We start from the raw sequence: 15781 nt of genomic DNA, 5'->3' as shown, positions 1-15781 counted from the left end.
CTTGCACGGACAGAATCAAACGGTACATGGAGAGATGAGTATTGCAAGAATTCATGAAAGATGGAAATATCTTGACAGACCATTCTAAGGGTGTCAAATAAATTAAACAATGCTCAGGCGGTAAAGAGAGCGAAGCAGCATGATAAGCTAATAACGCTGGTGTCAAGCCAAACAAAAATCCCTTGAAAAATAACTTATGTTACAAAAATGATGGGCAGCATAGCAGACTATCTTTGATAATGTTTGGCAGACGAACAACATGGTCGTCAGATTATTACAAGTGTGTAGCATCTATCGAGATACAAAATAAGGGTGCTGCTCTTTGAACTTCCAAAGAAACTAAAATGAATCAGTAGTCCAGCACAGATGTATCTATATCATAAACACAGCATTCGCTGCGCGCACAGCAGCTCTGCACTTTGCAGGGTGCCATTTCCCTGTTTCCACCAGATCATCCAAAGAGGTGCTGAGCTACCTCATCGTCATCAAAATTGATAATCATAGCTCATAATCTGCAAGTTGGGGCATAATCGGGTGCCCTCATTGGATCAGAAATTCTACCATCATAGTCAATAGACCTGGTTTATCCATGCTCCAGCTGACTAATGAAATTTCTGGCAAATGCACTCATGCCAGCATTGCACTTTAGTGCTCAGATAGCACAAAATCATACATTATTCCTTTAGACAAATTACTCGGTCAAGATTCAGGAGATCAGAGCCAAAGGAGCTTGGACAAATGCTAAAAAATTAAAGGAAATCACCATGTAGGAATTTTGAAGCATTTCCAGCAATGCTGTAGATAGATGGGTGAAGAAACAGAGTACCATAACGGGGAGTCAATGTGATGTGAAATACACTCACATCCTGTTCAAGCACTCCTCCTTTTCACAACTCTAACTTGGAGAATTAGATGGACATTTCTCTTGAATATGGATCTCAATTCTTCATTGGCTTCAATACCAATTCTCTTGAAATATTTGTCCGAATTCAATGGTGCGAACACAGTAGTATCGATAATACGCACAAATCATTCAAATAATACATCTTATTGGACATGTTAATTGACAAAGCTCTTCTCACCAAATACACTATCAGCCATTCTAGCATAGGACTATAGGAGCTAGTTTTCCATGTGAGAATGGCTGAATGACTTAGTCAATCTTCGAGCCATTTTTCCCAACAAGAATCTGACGTTGGCTTTGTTTTGGTGTCATAGAGTGCTGCTCCACCCTAAGAGAACCATCTTTTAGATCCTTCCAGTCCATCAAACGATGCTCAATTACATAGTGAATTTCCTGCAACAGGTCATACATGAGCAAACAAATTCCTTTTCAATTCAAATTTAATGGTAGAATTCCTGCAGAAGGTCATTCATTGACAACAGTTTCCATCCAAATTAAAGAGTAATGTAAAGGAATTACTTGGTGGATGTGATGCAGCATCTTCTCCCGCACAACCTCCAAAGATATGGTTTTCATTACTTCAGTCATTACAGTTGGTTCTTCATCCCATGGTTTTCTTATAGCCTACAAAAAAATATATACATAAATAGAACATATAATTACGGATAGCACTGAATAATCAGTAAACAAGCTTGGAATTGTAAAGTATTCAAGGCTCAGTTTCAAAGGGAAATAAGAGTAAATTACTCCTTGGTGTCAAAAATACTTTACAATGGATGCAGTAAACTTTTTAAACTTAGAACCCAAGGTCAATCCAAGTGAAAGTAGATAAGAGGCTACCTTAAAAGTGATCGCTAAGTACATAAATTAGAGAATAGTGGTAGGAACCCAATTTTTCAACTGGCAAACAGAGAGTGAGAATTATTGATTTACAGCTACTATAATTGTCCAGGACCAGACTTATGGACTGAAACATGCCTACTCATGTAGCTAGCTCATTAACATCTCGCAGAATAATCAATTACACCATGGTTGTCTAGTGCACATCAAAACAGCAGCAAAATGATACTAAAGACTGACAAGTTCAGATCCTTATTGCAAACACTACTCAATACCTATAAAAAGGAGAATATCATAGCATGGCAGAATTTGCAATTCGTGTTTGATATACAGGCCTGGCATGACAATATTCGTATTTGAATACTTCATATGATAATAACGTTGCAGTTCTCAAACTATATCGTAAGAGAATTAACAGTCAAACTTTAGATTTGATATCGCACTAAATCAAACCTTGCCTTATAAAAACAACAGTGGAAGATCCCAGCATTTAACTGATGAAGTTCTACGTCTTCACGATTTAGAAATGCAAGGCAAACGAAGAGTATGAATAGGTGAAAATACATGTTCCATCAAATACTACACACGGTAGTGTTCAGGTGAAAATACCTGTTCCATCAAATACTTCATCATGTGTTCAGGGATACACGTTTACTGCAAAAAAAAAACATAAGATGTGTAGTGTTTGGTGAGAAAAAGTTGGGAGAATGCATTGGTACTAAAACTGTTTTCATGCCTTGAGATATCCAAGGCCAAACCTCATGTGCTTGTTGCTCCTGTTGTTATATACACAACGCGGGGGGAGCGGCGCAGGTGGCGCCCCGTAATACCCGGGCTGCGGCGGGGGAGGCGCCTGCCCGTACGTGGGCTGGAGTGGCAGGGGCGTCTGGCCGTACGTTGGATTTATAATGGCATATCTTATAAATAATCAGTCATGGTCTCATGGACACTATATGAATCATTCGGCTGGCAAGTAAAGAAAATACCCATTAGTTACCTCTTATATTTATTGAACTGTAGCAGCAGGGCAATTCTATAACAAAAGGGAACAAACTGAACTGCTAGCCACGCATTGAGCAACCCACGCATGCATATGGAATTAATAGCCTGATCGGGGTACAGATTCAGATGGTTGATTGGTTTCAGGCTTTCAGCAATTAGGTCTATATCAAAATTTGAACAATTACTGAATAGCAAGAATAGTGAAGCATGCATCTTTCATAAGTCTGATAAACACAGAAAGAAGTAGCAGGTGGAGAAATTGCTCCTCTCAACAAGGGAAAACACATCTAGAAAGAAGAACTCCAAAAGATTAGGAAATACCTGCGGTTAGATGAGAGGAGAGGTTGGCTCGAGGAGCCCCCGCGGCCCTTGCCTGCGCCACCGACTCAGCCTCTGCGGTGGCCGCCGATGCTGCTGGACCGGCCGGGTCTCCTGCGCCCCTCGCTGGGACATAAATCCCTGTGACTATCTCCTCCGGTCTCCTTTTTCTTCTCCCAGTGAGCAGCCCTGTGACATGAATTTTGTTAGGCAATATATGTACAGCACCATAAAAAAAGTTGTGTTCCGTACAAATTAAACCCAGCACACCATAACTTTGAATTTATATTCGTGTAAACCACAGTTGGAGCAAATGAATACGGCGAATCAATCATCTGTGCACCATTTTCAAAGTATTACCTGGTTGACACATGATGTGGGCACATGATTTAAACCACCAACTTCTTTGTGCTGTGAACTACCATGTTCCTCTAGATCAATCATCTCTGCAGTCAGCTGTAAAACCAGTGGTGTCCATCCATTTTGTCAGTAGTAGAGAGGAACTTGATCCACCACCAATCCCTGTCAAGCACTTAGCCCTTACTTGTGGGCCATTAAAAGATATTTTGTGAGAGGCTGGGAAGGTTAATTCTTAATGATAAATGTATTCAATTGTTTCAACTATTATTATAGTATATAGAGTTAGCGGCTACGGTTATGGATAGATTGGGCTGGGCCGGGCCGCTATCTGGATTAAGAATTACATTGGGCCAGAGTTAAGCTGAGCCCCCTAGGGTTGAGATCCGCATTTGGGCTCGACGGGCGCTAGGGTCCGCATGCAGTGACTCCTTCAGCTCTGCAGACACCGACATGTTGGGCCCGACGAGCGCCACCAAGGAATGAAGCTGAGACTGGGATGACAGCCAGGATGCTCTCTTCAAACCGATGGCTAATAAGATGATGTCCAGGACTTGATCTTTATACAGGGTTTGGCACACGGACGAGGGTCCGCATGCAGTGACTCCTTTAGCCGCTCCGCTACGGCGTCACCTGCGAACCCCGCGGCCACCCGTAGGACGGCAGGAGATTCACCCCACGGGCGGCGGCCTCGATTTGGAAGGAGGGAGGGAGGAGGGGCAAGAGGAGGAGGGAGGGCGGCGGGCAAGATGAGGCTGCTGCGGTCCTGCGGATCACCACGTGCAACCTGAACCGCGCACGCGTACGTCGTCACCGCCTGACTCCCGTCTCGGGCTCGTGCCCGCCTTTGAATCAGATGAAATTCGTGCTACCAAGTTCTTTGTGTTCACCGACTTGCTGGAGAGGAAGTGCCACGTATTACTGTTTCATTTAAACCAAGTAGCAATTCGAAGATGCCACGGTTCTCATGTGCTGGAACCTTAATCTTTCCCCATTATTATGTGTACTCCATGAACCCATATATATTTGGTTGTGCTTCCACCCATAAATGGCTATCTCCAATGTGACGGCTTCCAATGCAAGACTCGCCTATCAGAACAGCACCTTTGTGATTTCTTCATGCTACAGGTGCGTCCACAGGCGCAACTAGTAGGTTCTCCTGAAAACAGCCTGCATAAATGATGAATACTAGATTTTGTTAAAAATAATATCATTATGGCACCTCCAAATAGCCCAACACAATGCAACTGCCCCTACCAAAATGACACACCTCTCCTTGTCATCAAAATTTGAGAGCCAATTCCCTAGAATATGAGAAATAGATCTTGGCGAGGTTAACCCCTTTAACTAAATAGACTATCATCCAAATCTCCTTTGCATGGTGACAGTCAAAAAGGAGATGTGTGATCGATTCATTACAAGGCGGATTTGTGCTGAAATGGTAATTCTGAGAATGGGCTAAAAATTTAGAAAATCTGGAGGGTTAGGGTTTGGCTGTTGGGCCTAGGAAATTTTGGCCCGATTATCATATAAATGGGCTGCGCTCCCCTCAAAAAATAAATGGGTGTGCTCATTTCGGTTTGTTAATAAATGGGCCTTCCATGATGAAATCATCATCAACGTAAGAGGCCATGTCATCATCCACATCAATTCCATGTCAGCGCGACAAGCCACATCATCAGTCATGTCATCAGCAACGTTGATATCCATGTCAGCGATAGATGCCATGTCAGCGTCCACATCATCATCCATATCAGCAGCCATATCACCCCACTATTTCATCTATGATGAAGTTTGTGACATTTATTTTCCTCACAAACACTGAGCCCGGGCTGTGCAGGCTCAAGGCTCATCTCTAACAGTTAGAAACCATCACGGATTGATTTATTCTGTGACAGATTCTGTTAAACCGTCACACGATGTAATCTGTGACACTTAATCCATGACGGTTTATGAAACCGCCAGACACTATTTTATAATGATTTTTTTAGTGATCTATGATGAAATTGTTTCGTCACAGAATAAATGGTTTCTTGTAGTGACTAGCAGAGATGTACGTGTGTGCCTGTTAAAAAAAAAGAGAGAAAAGTCCATTTTGCCCCCTCACTTGTCACCAAGTTTTTTTATAAAAAAAATCCATGAACTTGATATAATAGAACAATTTTTATTTACACTCATAACAAATATATACAAAAATTCAATAATCTTAGATTCAAAGAAATAGCTGACATACATAGATTCAATCTTATCTTTAAGCTATGGTAGCTAAAAAAATGGATGTGCAATACATATGGTAGCTAAAAAAAATTCTACCACAAAGTAGCTGACATACATAGATTCAATCTTATCTTTAAGCCCAGCCAGCAGAGCATTAAAATGGATGTGCAATCCATATGGGATTCGATTTTTACTACCCCTCATGAAAAAGGAGTAATTTTGTGGCCATAGAGGCTGGGCGGAGCTCCGGTACGGTGGAGACGCCACCCTACGTGCTGATTTTTATTCAGCTTGCTGCGAGCTAAATAGACCAAGTGCCGATTATGTTGGGATAGTGGGACACGGTTATCAACTACTTGATACTTCTTCAATATAGGATCTGGAGCCATCTCATGGTGCAGCGACAGATAACGAAAAATGGCCTTATCTAGTACTCAAGCAGAGTATCGATCGCGGCAATGGCAGCATAAGAAATAAAGCATCTGGCTCAAGCAGTTAATGAAGGATCTCCACCGGCCGGTAGAATACCAAGTAAGGATTTTATTTTTATAATCTATCATCTATTTATTTGGCGGAAAATCTGGTATTCCACGCAAGGACCAAGCATATAGAAGTTCACCATCATTACATAAGAGAAAAGGTATTTGAGGGAGAGATTGAGATGGTGCCTACCAAGATAAAAGAGCAGATTGCTGATATCCTCACCAAGAGCCTTCACAAGGCAAAGTTTGAGAAGTTTCGAAAGGCACGTTTGCAAGACAACTCTAGAGAGAAGTTTGCTTTAAGGGGCAGTGTTGGAATGCAAGGCAATCTTCTGAGTATTTTCCACCATGCAAGGAGATATTTCCGATGGAGAACTCTAGAATTAGTTATATAGACATAGATAATGGTATACTATTTATAGATTCTCTAGAAAAGGGATACTTGTCTTAATACCATGGCCCCCCTTGCCTATAAATAGAGACCCCCTCCTTGCCATGGCATCCAACCATGAGCATGGAAGATGAGAGCAAAGGTGTAAGAGAGAAGTGTGAGTGCTAGGATAGCCACTAAAGAAGAGAAGTATTGTATGCTCTTGTGCAGTGCAGTATTATTGAGTCGTAATAAAGTCTTGTTTTTGTAAGTGTCAGTCTTCTGATTAAGCCATATAATTTCTAAGTAATTAATGGAAAGTGCGGGGAGGATGTATTGGAGTAAATATGAGAATAACCAACTAACACATTCAAAATACAGTGCTAATATATTCATAAATAAGCACCATCTGCAAGTGCGAAATACATAACTCAGCATATTGAACACACAACCATACAAGGTGTCAAGGTGTGTGATGGTCCCCTCAAAGAATAGGACAAACTCGTTCAGCAAGTGTGAGGTAAAAACCATTCACCCAGCACCCATTTAGCAAATTGATTTAGATATCTAAAACTAGGGGAAAAATTAATAAATTAGATTGACCAACATCACAGAAATGAAACACTATCAAATTGATTCTTCTAACAAACCTCCGAGTAGAAAACCACCAATTGCATCATTCCTAAATCACCTAATAAAACCCAATCACAAATCGAAATGCGGTTGAATCACCAAAGCACAAATCTGGATCGCCTAATGAAGATGCATCAAAATAAAACTGATCCATTAATTTTTCAGCTACAAGATATTTTTCTAGCACGCCCTGTCATGTACACAAGAAAAAGAGGAACTTTAAACATCAATCCGTGGGACATACAAAAACAACAAAACCTTATAATTTTGGGAACATAGTATAACTTAAAAAGCAAAATATAGATATGAATATGACTAATTTATAGTAGTTCTCATCATTAGTTTTGCTACAATTTAAGAAAAAGTTTATCAATTTGTCTAGTATCCTTACTGTCCATCATTTTCAACATCAGTTCCTTCGACCAGCTACTTCAGCCTCTTCTCTACACTAATATATGATGTAAATATTCTGAAATTAGTTTATCCATGTGCATTCGTTCTAAACATTTTGCATTTATACCATTTCATATAGCCATCAATGATGGAAAGAATAAAATTGGTTTTTAACATCACAAAGTCGCCATCAATATCTATATCTACAGTGCTTTCACCAATCAGTTATACCTTGGATCTGCTCCTCTGCCACGCCACCGTAGCCAATTTGTGCTTGGTTGACTGGATGAGCATGATAACATGCAACAAGCATATGTTTGGTTAATTGAATGGAAAAGATTGCTTCGACGAATTGAGTTGTTGTGCTTGGTTGACTGGATGAGCATGGTAACATATATATTTTGGATGCTCACTAAGAGCATTCCAATAAATCTCCCCTAAGAGCATCTACAAGAGATTAGCCAAATCATTTTCTAAAGATAAATTTAGCTATTATTAAAGAAAAAACGTCTCCAATAGGTTCAAAAATTTGGTAGCTCTCCATTCCACATCATTCGCTCTCTACTTTTGGATAGCATACCTCGCTAACCATCCAGCCTCTTAGTTTGACAGAGTCTGTTAGAGTACTAGTATTTTTCTTATCGAATCTGCAGGGTCCAATATGCAAAGTGCCAAATCCATGACCATGTGCTTGGTTGAACTTCTGTGCAAGGGAGGGAGGAGCCCTAGCCTCTTCTCATGAGGGCGTCTATTTCTCACTCACGCGACTGCGAGCCGAGCCATCGCAGATGCTCTTCACCCCCACCGCTGGTCATCTTCCCCGTCTCGGTGCCACTCTCGCCTGAGAAAGCGTCGTTCCCTAGCCCACCAGCTATTAAGCCGCTGCTTCCGGCCGGAGGCATCCTCGCCACCATCCCGCAACCCACCAACGCCGTTGGTCTTCACTTCCACTCCTCCCCTCTCTTCTAAGGGCCTGTTTGGCATGACTTGAGAGCTGAACTCCACCAACTCCAACCATTTTTCTAGCCAAACACCCCAACCTCCCCCAACTTAGTTGGGGGAGCTGCACGCTGTAGTTGGGGAGGTGCATGCTCAACTGTAGTTGGGGAGGTACGCCTCCGCTCCTGCCCTGCACGCTCACGGGGCCGCACGCTAGCCGCTCCCGTTAGGAGGCCGTGTCCCGTCAGGCCAGCCGTGCCAGTTCCTAAGACAACCAGCGAGCGCAAGCAGACAGAGCACTTGTGGAGATGGAGCGCGTGTGATTCCCAATTTGCAGCTATAGCGGCAAGAACCTATTGCAGAGAGGAGGAAGAGGAATCAAGGCCCTATTGGGGGAGCTTCTGAGAGATTTTGCTTCTCCAGGAAGCTCCGAAAGCCAAAAGCTCCCCTAAACTACTACTGCCATAAGCAAAAGCTGAGAAAGCTCATTTTACACTAGCAATCGAAAAGCTCCTCTCTCGCAGCTTACCGAGCTTCTGCGAGCAAATCGTCATTTTCTTTCCCGTCTCTTCTCCTCCACGCAGTCGCCGACGTCGCCTGCTGCCGCGTCCGTGCCTCGCCTGTCGTCGTCGCTACGGCCGCTACGTCCTCTCTCGTCGCCACGTCCTCCCTCGCCTCCTGTGGCCACCGCATCCTCCCTCGCCTGCCGCGGCCGCCACATCCTCCCTTGCCTGCCACGTCCTCCCTCGCCTGTCGCTGTCGCAATGGCCGCCGCATCCTCCCTCGCTTGCCGCAGCCACCGTGTCCTACCTCTCCTGCAGCCGTCGCTGCGGCCACCGCATCCTCCCTCCCCTAGGTGGCGCGGCCAGGGCTCAAGGGCCGGCGGGGGACGAGCTCCCCTGACGGCTCAAGCTTTTGATAAGCTCCCCAAACAGATATGGTTAGCTTCTCTGAAAAGCAGCTTCCTAGGAAAGCAAATGGAGCTTTTCCGAGTAGAGCTTTTCTTAGGAAAGTTGAGCCTGGATCAGGTGGCTCAAGGTCGTGTCTTGATAAATTCGTTAGATAGGGGAGTCTTGGCTTTGATGGAGCGGAGAAAACATTGGGATTTTCCTTGGATTGCTTTGATTTGGGTGTTAAAAGATTGAACGGACTGCTGGCTGGATCTGGACAGAGGACCCAGGGGATTTGTCCAGTATGCGTGTGTATTTCCCGTTGGCGTCCATGATCAGGGCATCATGCACGTGATGATGAGTGACATCTAGTGACGTGTAATGATGGTTTCGTGTGCATATACATACCATGGACACGGCATTACCAATGGCAAGTACAGTGTCATGACTTGACACGCTCATATTTAATAGCAGTAATCAATTATAAGAGATAGGAAAAAGTCCAAATCACTACCTGTAAGGAATATGGCCCCATTAGGCCATTGTTTGTGATTTTGGTGATTGAGTAACAACGCAATCAATGAGACTAATAAGTTTGTCAAGTAAACATTTATAGATCCTAGGGATGAAGTAAAAAGTCCAAGCAAAGCAAAACACGAAGAAAGAACTCAAAGAAATGCTGAAATGGACGAGTTCTACAGAAAACAGCTGCACCGGATGAACCGAAGCAGGGTCACCGGTCTAACCGGTCAGCATCAAATAAACCGACGCATGGGCACCGGAGCAACTGGGCTGCACTGGTGCGGAGCTACATGGAAAGCAAAGTGGCACTGGATAAACCGATGCATAGGCGTCGGAGCAATGAGAAGCACCAGTGCATGGCCACGTGGAGAAAGCCAAGTGGCACCGGATGAACCGACGATGCCAAGAAGGAGCGTCGGAGCAATTCCCGGAGGATCGTGTAGAGACGATGTCAAGCGCGTTGAACCAAAGCCTTCAGCACTGGATGATCCGACGAGCACCAGTGTAAAACGTCGGAGCAATGACGTTAGCACCACAGCTGAAGATTCCTTTAGCACCGGATGAACCGACGCCCACCAGATAAACCAACGACCCCTGTCCGGTCTATCCAGTGACTGCCACGTCACTAGTCAGAGACCCAACGGCTACCTCAGGGTGCAGAGTGACCGGATGAACCAGTGCCCTACCGTCGGACTATCCGACACCTTCACCGGATTTTTGATAACGGCTAGTAACGGCTCTTTGGGCTTGGAGTCCTATATATATGCCATCCCCCGGCCATTTCAAGGCTGCTGGAGTTGCTACAAGTATCAAACACACTCAGGAAACCCTCCAAACCAACCCAAGTGCATATTGATCAAATCCTTAGGTTTAGCACTAGCTTTATGAGTGTAAGTGCTAGATTAGCTCTTGAGTGAGTGAGCAAGCAAGGTGTTGTGCCTTGTGGCTGGTTTTTGAGTGAACCAACAAGAAGATCTTGGTGTGCCGGCCCCTTGGAGCTTTGAAGCTCGCCGGCAACGTCATTGACCCTCCGACTTAGTGTGGAGCGGCGATGACAATCTTGTACGGGGGACGTGGAGGCCCCCTTCCTTCGTGGACAAAGCTCCTTAGTGGAAATCGGGATTAAGGTGACCGGGGTTGAGTCCACGGAAGAGACTTGATTGCCGGGAAGCGATACTCTTAGTGAGTGCTTCAATAACGTGGATGTAGGTGTGCCTTTGTGGCTAACCAAACCACGGGATAAACACCCGCGTTAAGAGTTTGCTTCCTCCTATCCCGCTCTTTAAGCTTTCGCATTTCATACTAGCAATCTTTGTGTGCCTTTACTTTCATAGAGTAGAATCTTGATAGGAAAGGCTATAGGTTGCTAAACTCTTTTGGGATAGGGGTTTCACACTAGCAAAGCTTTAGTTGCACATATAGATAGCATGTTTTAGTTTAAAATTATGCAATTTAGTTGGAGCCATAGATTAAGGTTTGAGTTGCCTAATTCACCCCCTCCCCCTCTTAGTCTAGAGCACCCGATCCGGTCTTTCAATTGGTATCAGAGTCGGGACTCACTTTTCTCACAAAGAAAGCCAATTTCATTGGCAATTTGTGTTTATCGGCTCACTTGATCGGTTAGGCTTCACCGCCTAGTGAGTTAGGTCTTTGGGGTAGGGATGGATTCATTAGGACCTCCTCCACGTTTCGATGGCACGGGCTTCCAGCGTTGGAAGATTTTAATGCAATCTCATCTCCAAGCAAAGGGTCTAAATATTTGGAGAGTAACTAGTGATGGAGTGAAGAGCAATAGTCAACAAGAGAGACAATATGATGCTATTGCAAAATATGATATTTTAAGCTCTTTTGGTGACACCGTGTTCAACCGTGTATTTGCTTGTGAGAACGCTAAGGATTTATGGAAAACTATTAGTGAGAACCATGAGGACACAAAAGATATTGCAAATGAAAAATATCATGTTCTCATTGATAAACTTAATAGCTTCAAGCAACTTGATGATAAGAATGCCGAATCTATGTACTCACGGTTGAATATTCTTGTGAATGAGATTAACAATTTAGGTGTGAAGAAAATTGATGATATGGAGCTCATTCGCAAGATCCTTCACTCACTACGAAGGCCCGACTATGATTTGGTAATCACAATTCTTTATGAGAAGGAAATCAACACCTTGACATCAAATCAAGTCCTCAACAAGGTGATCGCCCATGAGATACGCCATGACATCAAGCCAAGAGCGCCATCTTCTTCACCAACACATAGCGCACTTGCATGCAAGCAAGTCAAGAAGTTGAAGAAGATGGCCATCAAAGGTAGCTCAAGTGAAGAGGAAGAAGAGGAGGCATGCCAAAGCTCCTCAAATGATGAAAAAGAGCCAATGGACCCCAACCTCTACAAGTAAGTCAAAAAGATGAACAAATACTTGAAAGAAATCAACTCAATGGGGTACATGATCTTCCTCAAGGATGGGCCTCATCACCAACAAATGAAGGTTGAGAGGAGATTCAAGAAGAAGAAAGAAAAAAGGAGAAAAAGCCTCAACATGAGTCCCTACGATAGTATACAACACGACTTATAAATTTGATTTGGCGGCTAGGGTTTAGCAGATGGAATTAAGGTGGATCCAATCTTGACTGAAATTATGGGTTTTAGTTGATTGTGTTAGTGTTCGGATTGATCAATGGGGACTGATTCTGGATGGAATCCATTTTTTTTGTTTGTGCCAATGGGGTTTTATGTGCACTGTTCTGAATTTTTTTTTTGAAAGTTGGGTCTTTTTTCTATGATTTTATTTTATATGAACTGTTCTAACGTGCGATTGTTTTGTGCCCAGTGCTACGAGGGAAATAGACCCGCAAGATTTTCTTTCAGTTAGATTCCAATTTGGGGGAAGTTTTGATTTTGATGGAAATGTTGTTCACTATGTTGGTGGGGGAGTGGAGATGTCACACATAGAGAGGGACAAGTTATCTTTGCCTGAACTTAGAGGTTTCTTGGCTGATCATGTTGCACTGACTGAAGAAGATAAAGTTGAGTTTCACTGGTTATTCCCTGGAGGTGAACTAAGCAGTGGATTGAGAAGGCTGGAGGATGATAAATCCTGCCTATACATGTCAGATTGCATAACTGAGGGTGTAGTGGCTGAAATTTATGTGGAGATTTTCAGGTTTGATGGTAGTGATCGAGGAGAGTTACAGGGAGGGCCTGTCCAAGATCAAATATTTTACTCCTCTACCTCTGACAGCGATGATGAAGATTATGTCGAAGGAGAAGAGGACAAATCTAACGATGATGAAGAATATGCAAACGAATATGAGGACACATCTGATGATGATGATGATGAAGCAAATGAGTTCAGAACAAATGCAAGGAACCAGAGGAGAAATCCATCGGACACATCTAAATATGGAAAAATTTCAGAGCTTCAACTTCAAGAAATTGCTGAAGAAGCACATAATTTGCAAGATGATGATGACCCACCAGTGTTGGACAGTAGTGGTGAGTGTAGCTATGAGGACGATGATGAGAATGAAGCAATTAGAAGGAAGAGCAGGTTTGCAAGATATGATAGTAAATCAACACTTTCCGTCTTTTCTCTTGGTATGATTTTTAGTGGAAGAGTGCAGTTTAAGAGTGCTCTAATCAAGTATGGGTTGGCTACAAGGAGGCACTTGACCTTTCCAAAGGATGAGGCTAATAGGATGAGAGCTAAGTGTTCATGGAAGGGCTGTCCTTGGTTCATATTTGCGAGCAAAGATAATGATAAGTTCAAGGTCAAGACCTTCAATAATGTGCATATTTGCCCTCAAAGGAAGGATAACAGATTGGTCACTACTCTAAGGATAGCTGACAAATATGAGCACATCATTAAGGCAAACCCATTTTGGAAGCTTCAAAATATCAAGGAAACAGTGTTCCTTGAAATGGGTGCGGATGTGTCTCTATCCAAGATCAAGAGAGCTAAGGCCATAGTAGTGAGAAGGATCTATGAATCATGCAAGGGAGAGTATGCAAAGATCTTTGAATACCAGGCTGAAATTCTTAGAAGCAATCCTGGAAGCACGTGCAGTGAGCTTGGATCCAGATTATAATTTTCCAGTGTTTCAAAGGTTCTATGTATGCTTTGACGCTTGCAAAAAAGGTTTCCTTTCTGGTTGTAGGAGAGTCATTGGAGTTGATGGGTGCTTCTTTAAGGGAGCTTGTAATGGGGAACTAATATGCGCTCTAGGTAGGGACGCAAACAATCAGATATACCCAATAGCCTGGGCAATAGTGGAGAAGGAAACTGAAAATTCTTGGACATGGTTTCTAGGTCTTCTTCAGAAAGATCTTGAAATTCCCGTTGGTGGTAAGAGCTGGGTTATCATTTCTGACCAACAAAAGGTAAAATTTCTGGTTGTAAAATTTCACTTGTTACTACTAAATCATTTTTCTAATCTACATAATGTTTTGTTTCAGGGTCTTCTCAATGCTGTAGGTGAATTGTTTCCACAAATTGAGCATAGAATGTGTACAAGACACATATATGCCAACTGGAGGAAGAAGCATAGAGAAGATGACTTTCAGAAGCCCTTCTGGATGTGTGCAAAGGCTTCAAGTATTCCATTCTTTAACTTCTGTAGAGCAAAGCTAGCACAATTGACTCCAGCTGGTGCAAAGGATATGATGAGCACCAACCCGAAGCACTGGAGTAGAGCTTGGTTCAACATTGGATCAAATTGTGATAGTGTGGACAACAACATGTGTGAGAGCTTCAACAATTGGATAGTAGATGTCAGAGCTCATCCAATCATTTCCATGCTTGAGGGGATTAGGACCAAGGTCTGTCCAAATATTCTAAAGAAGCTCAACAAATATATTGACCTAGCACAACATTGCTCAGCTATTTGGAATGGTAAGAATGGCTACGAGGTCAGACAGAAGGACAAGAGGTACATAGTTGACATAGACAAGAGGACATGTTCATGTAGGTACTGGCAGCTAGCAGGTATACCTTGTGCTCATGCCATTACCGCACTTTTTATGAGCTCCAAACCTGCTGAGGAGTATATAGCAGATTGCTATTCCATAGAGGAGTACAACAAGATCTATGATCATTGCTTGATGCCCATGGAAGGAATGGATCAGTGGCCAACAGATCCTAGAAAGCCACAGCCACCAGCCTATGTGAAGATGCCAGGTAGGCCCAGGAAAGAAAGGAGGAGGGAACTTGGTGAGGCAAAGAAAGACACAAAGGTTAGTAGGATAGGAACCAAGATCAAGTGCAGCAAGTGTAAGAGTACTAGTCACAACAGTAGAACTTATGGTCCTAAATCTAATGCAAAGAGGAGGATATTTGAGGCCGGCAAAGAGGCAAGTACTTGTTTATCGTTTGAACTGCTGGAATAATTTTCATATGCAAACATACTGATAACATGTTGTTATGTACAGGTATTGGAGTGCAGTAGGCCACACAAAAAGGCAAGAACTACTAGAGGAACTGAAAGAAGCATTCCTGGCAATGCAACTGATATTGCAAGAGCAAAGACATCATCAACAAGCAAGGCTAGTTCAACTGGAAAGAAGGCATCATCGACAAGCAAGGCTTCTACCAGGAAATGATTCTGGTGTTTAGTTTATTTGATCATGTTTAGTGGTATGGTGAAGTTTGGTTTTGTCAAACTTTTGACATGTGTTACTTATTGTTCAATTTTCACATATCAGTTTACATATGAATATGTAAGGTACTGCTATTTGGAGTTCTGTGTTTAATTAGCTGTTCTTGTTCAGTAATGCAATGAGAAATTATTGATACACTTAAATGCTTCTTTTTTGGTGTTTTGTGCCTGTGCTGTGTGATGGGAACATTTCCATTTCAGAGATCACATAGGCCTGTTTTCAGTATTTGGTTTTCTACTGGACTAAGCAGTA

General features: G+C 42.9%; 1 protein-coding gene and 1 long non-coding RNA gene across 2 annotated transcripts; one reads left to right on the top strand and one right to left on the bottom strand.

Annotated features, from left to right (window-relative positions):
• Nucleotides 1–919: 919 nt before the first annotated feature.
• LOC120658107 lies at nt 920–3148 on the bottom strand. Its single transcript, XR_005668516.1, has 4 exons — nt 2503–3148; nt 2354–2398; nt 1424–1528; nt 920–1297 (listed from the first exon to the last, which is right to left on the bottom strand). It is a non-coding gene; the product is annotated as an uncharacterized LOC120658107 (long non-coding RNA).
• Nucleotides 3149–12813: 9665 nt separating this feature from the next.
• Nucleotides 12814–15472, top strand: LOC120662433. The gene is made up of 4 exons (XM_039941581.1): nt 12814–13939; nt 14100–14254; nt 14330–15223; nt 15302–15472. Exons 1-4 carry the CDS (start codon nt 12814–12816, stop codon nt 15470–15472), a joined length of 2346 nt encoding a protein of 781 aa, XP_039797515.1.
• The last annotated feature ends 309 nt before the right edge of the window (nt 15473–15781 follow it).

The sequence above is a fragment of the Panicum virgatum genome, chromosome 2N, assembly GCF_016808335.1.
Source record: "Panicum virgatum strain AP13 chromosome 2N, P.virgatum_v5, whole genome shotgun sequence".
NCBI lineage: Eukaryota > Viridiplantae > Streptophyta > Magnoliopsida > Poales > Poaceae > Panicum > Panicum virgatum.
Note: the sequence above shows the minus strand (reverse complement) of the source record. Positions and strands in the feature narration are given on the sequence as shown.

Bases quoted from the DNA above. Each gene is read 5' to 3' on its own strand.
- LOC120662433 (XM_039941581.1), top strand. From the start codon at position 12,814: ATGTCACACATAGAGAGGGACAAGTTATCTTTGCCTGAACTTAGAGGT. The intron at 13,940-14,099 runs GTGAGCTTGGAT...TATGCGCTCTAG, and splicing joins CAATCCTGGAAGCACGTGCA to GTAGGGACGCAAACAATCAG. The intron at 15,224-15,301 runs GCAAGTACTTGT...TGTTATGTACAG, and splicing joins TATTTGAGGCCGGCAAAGAG to GTATTGGAGTGCAGTAGGCC.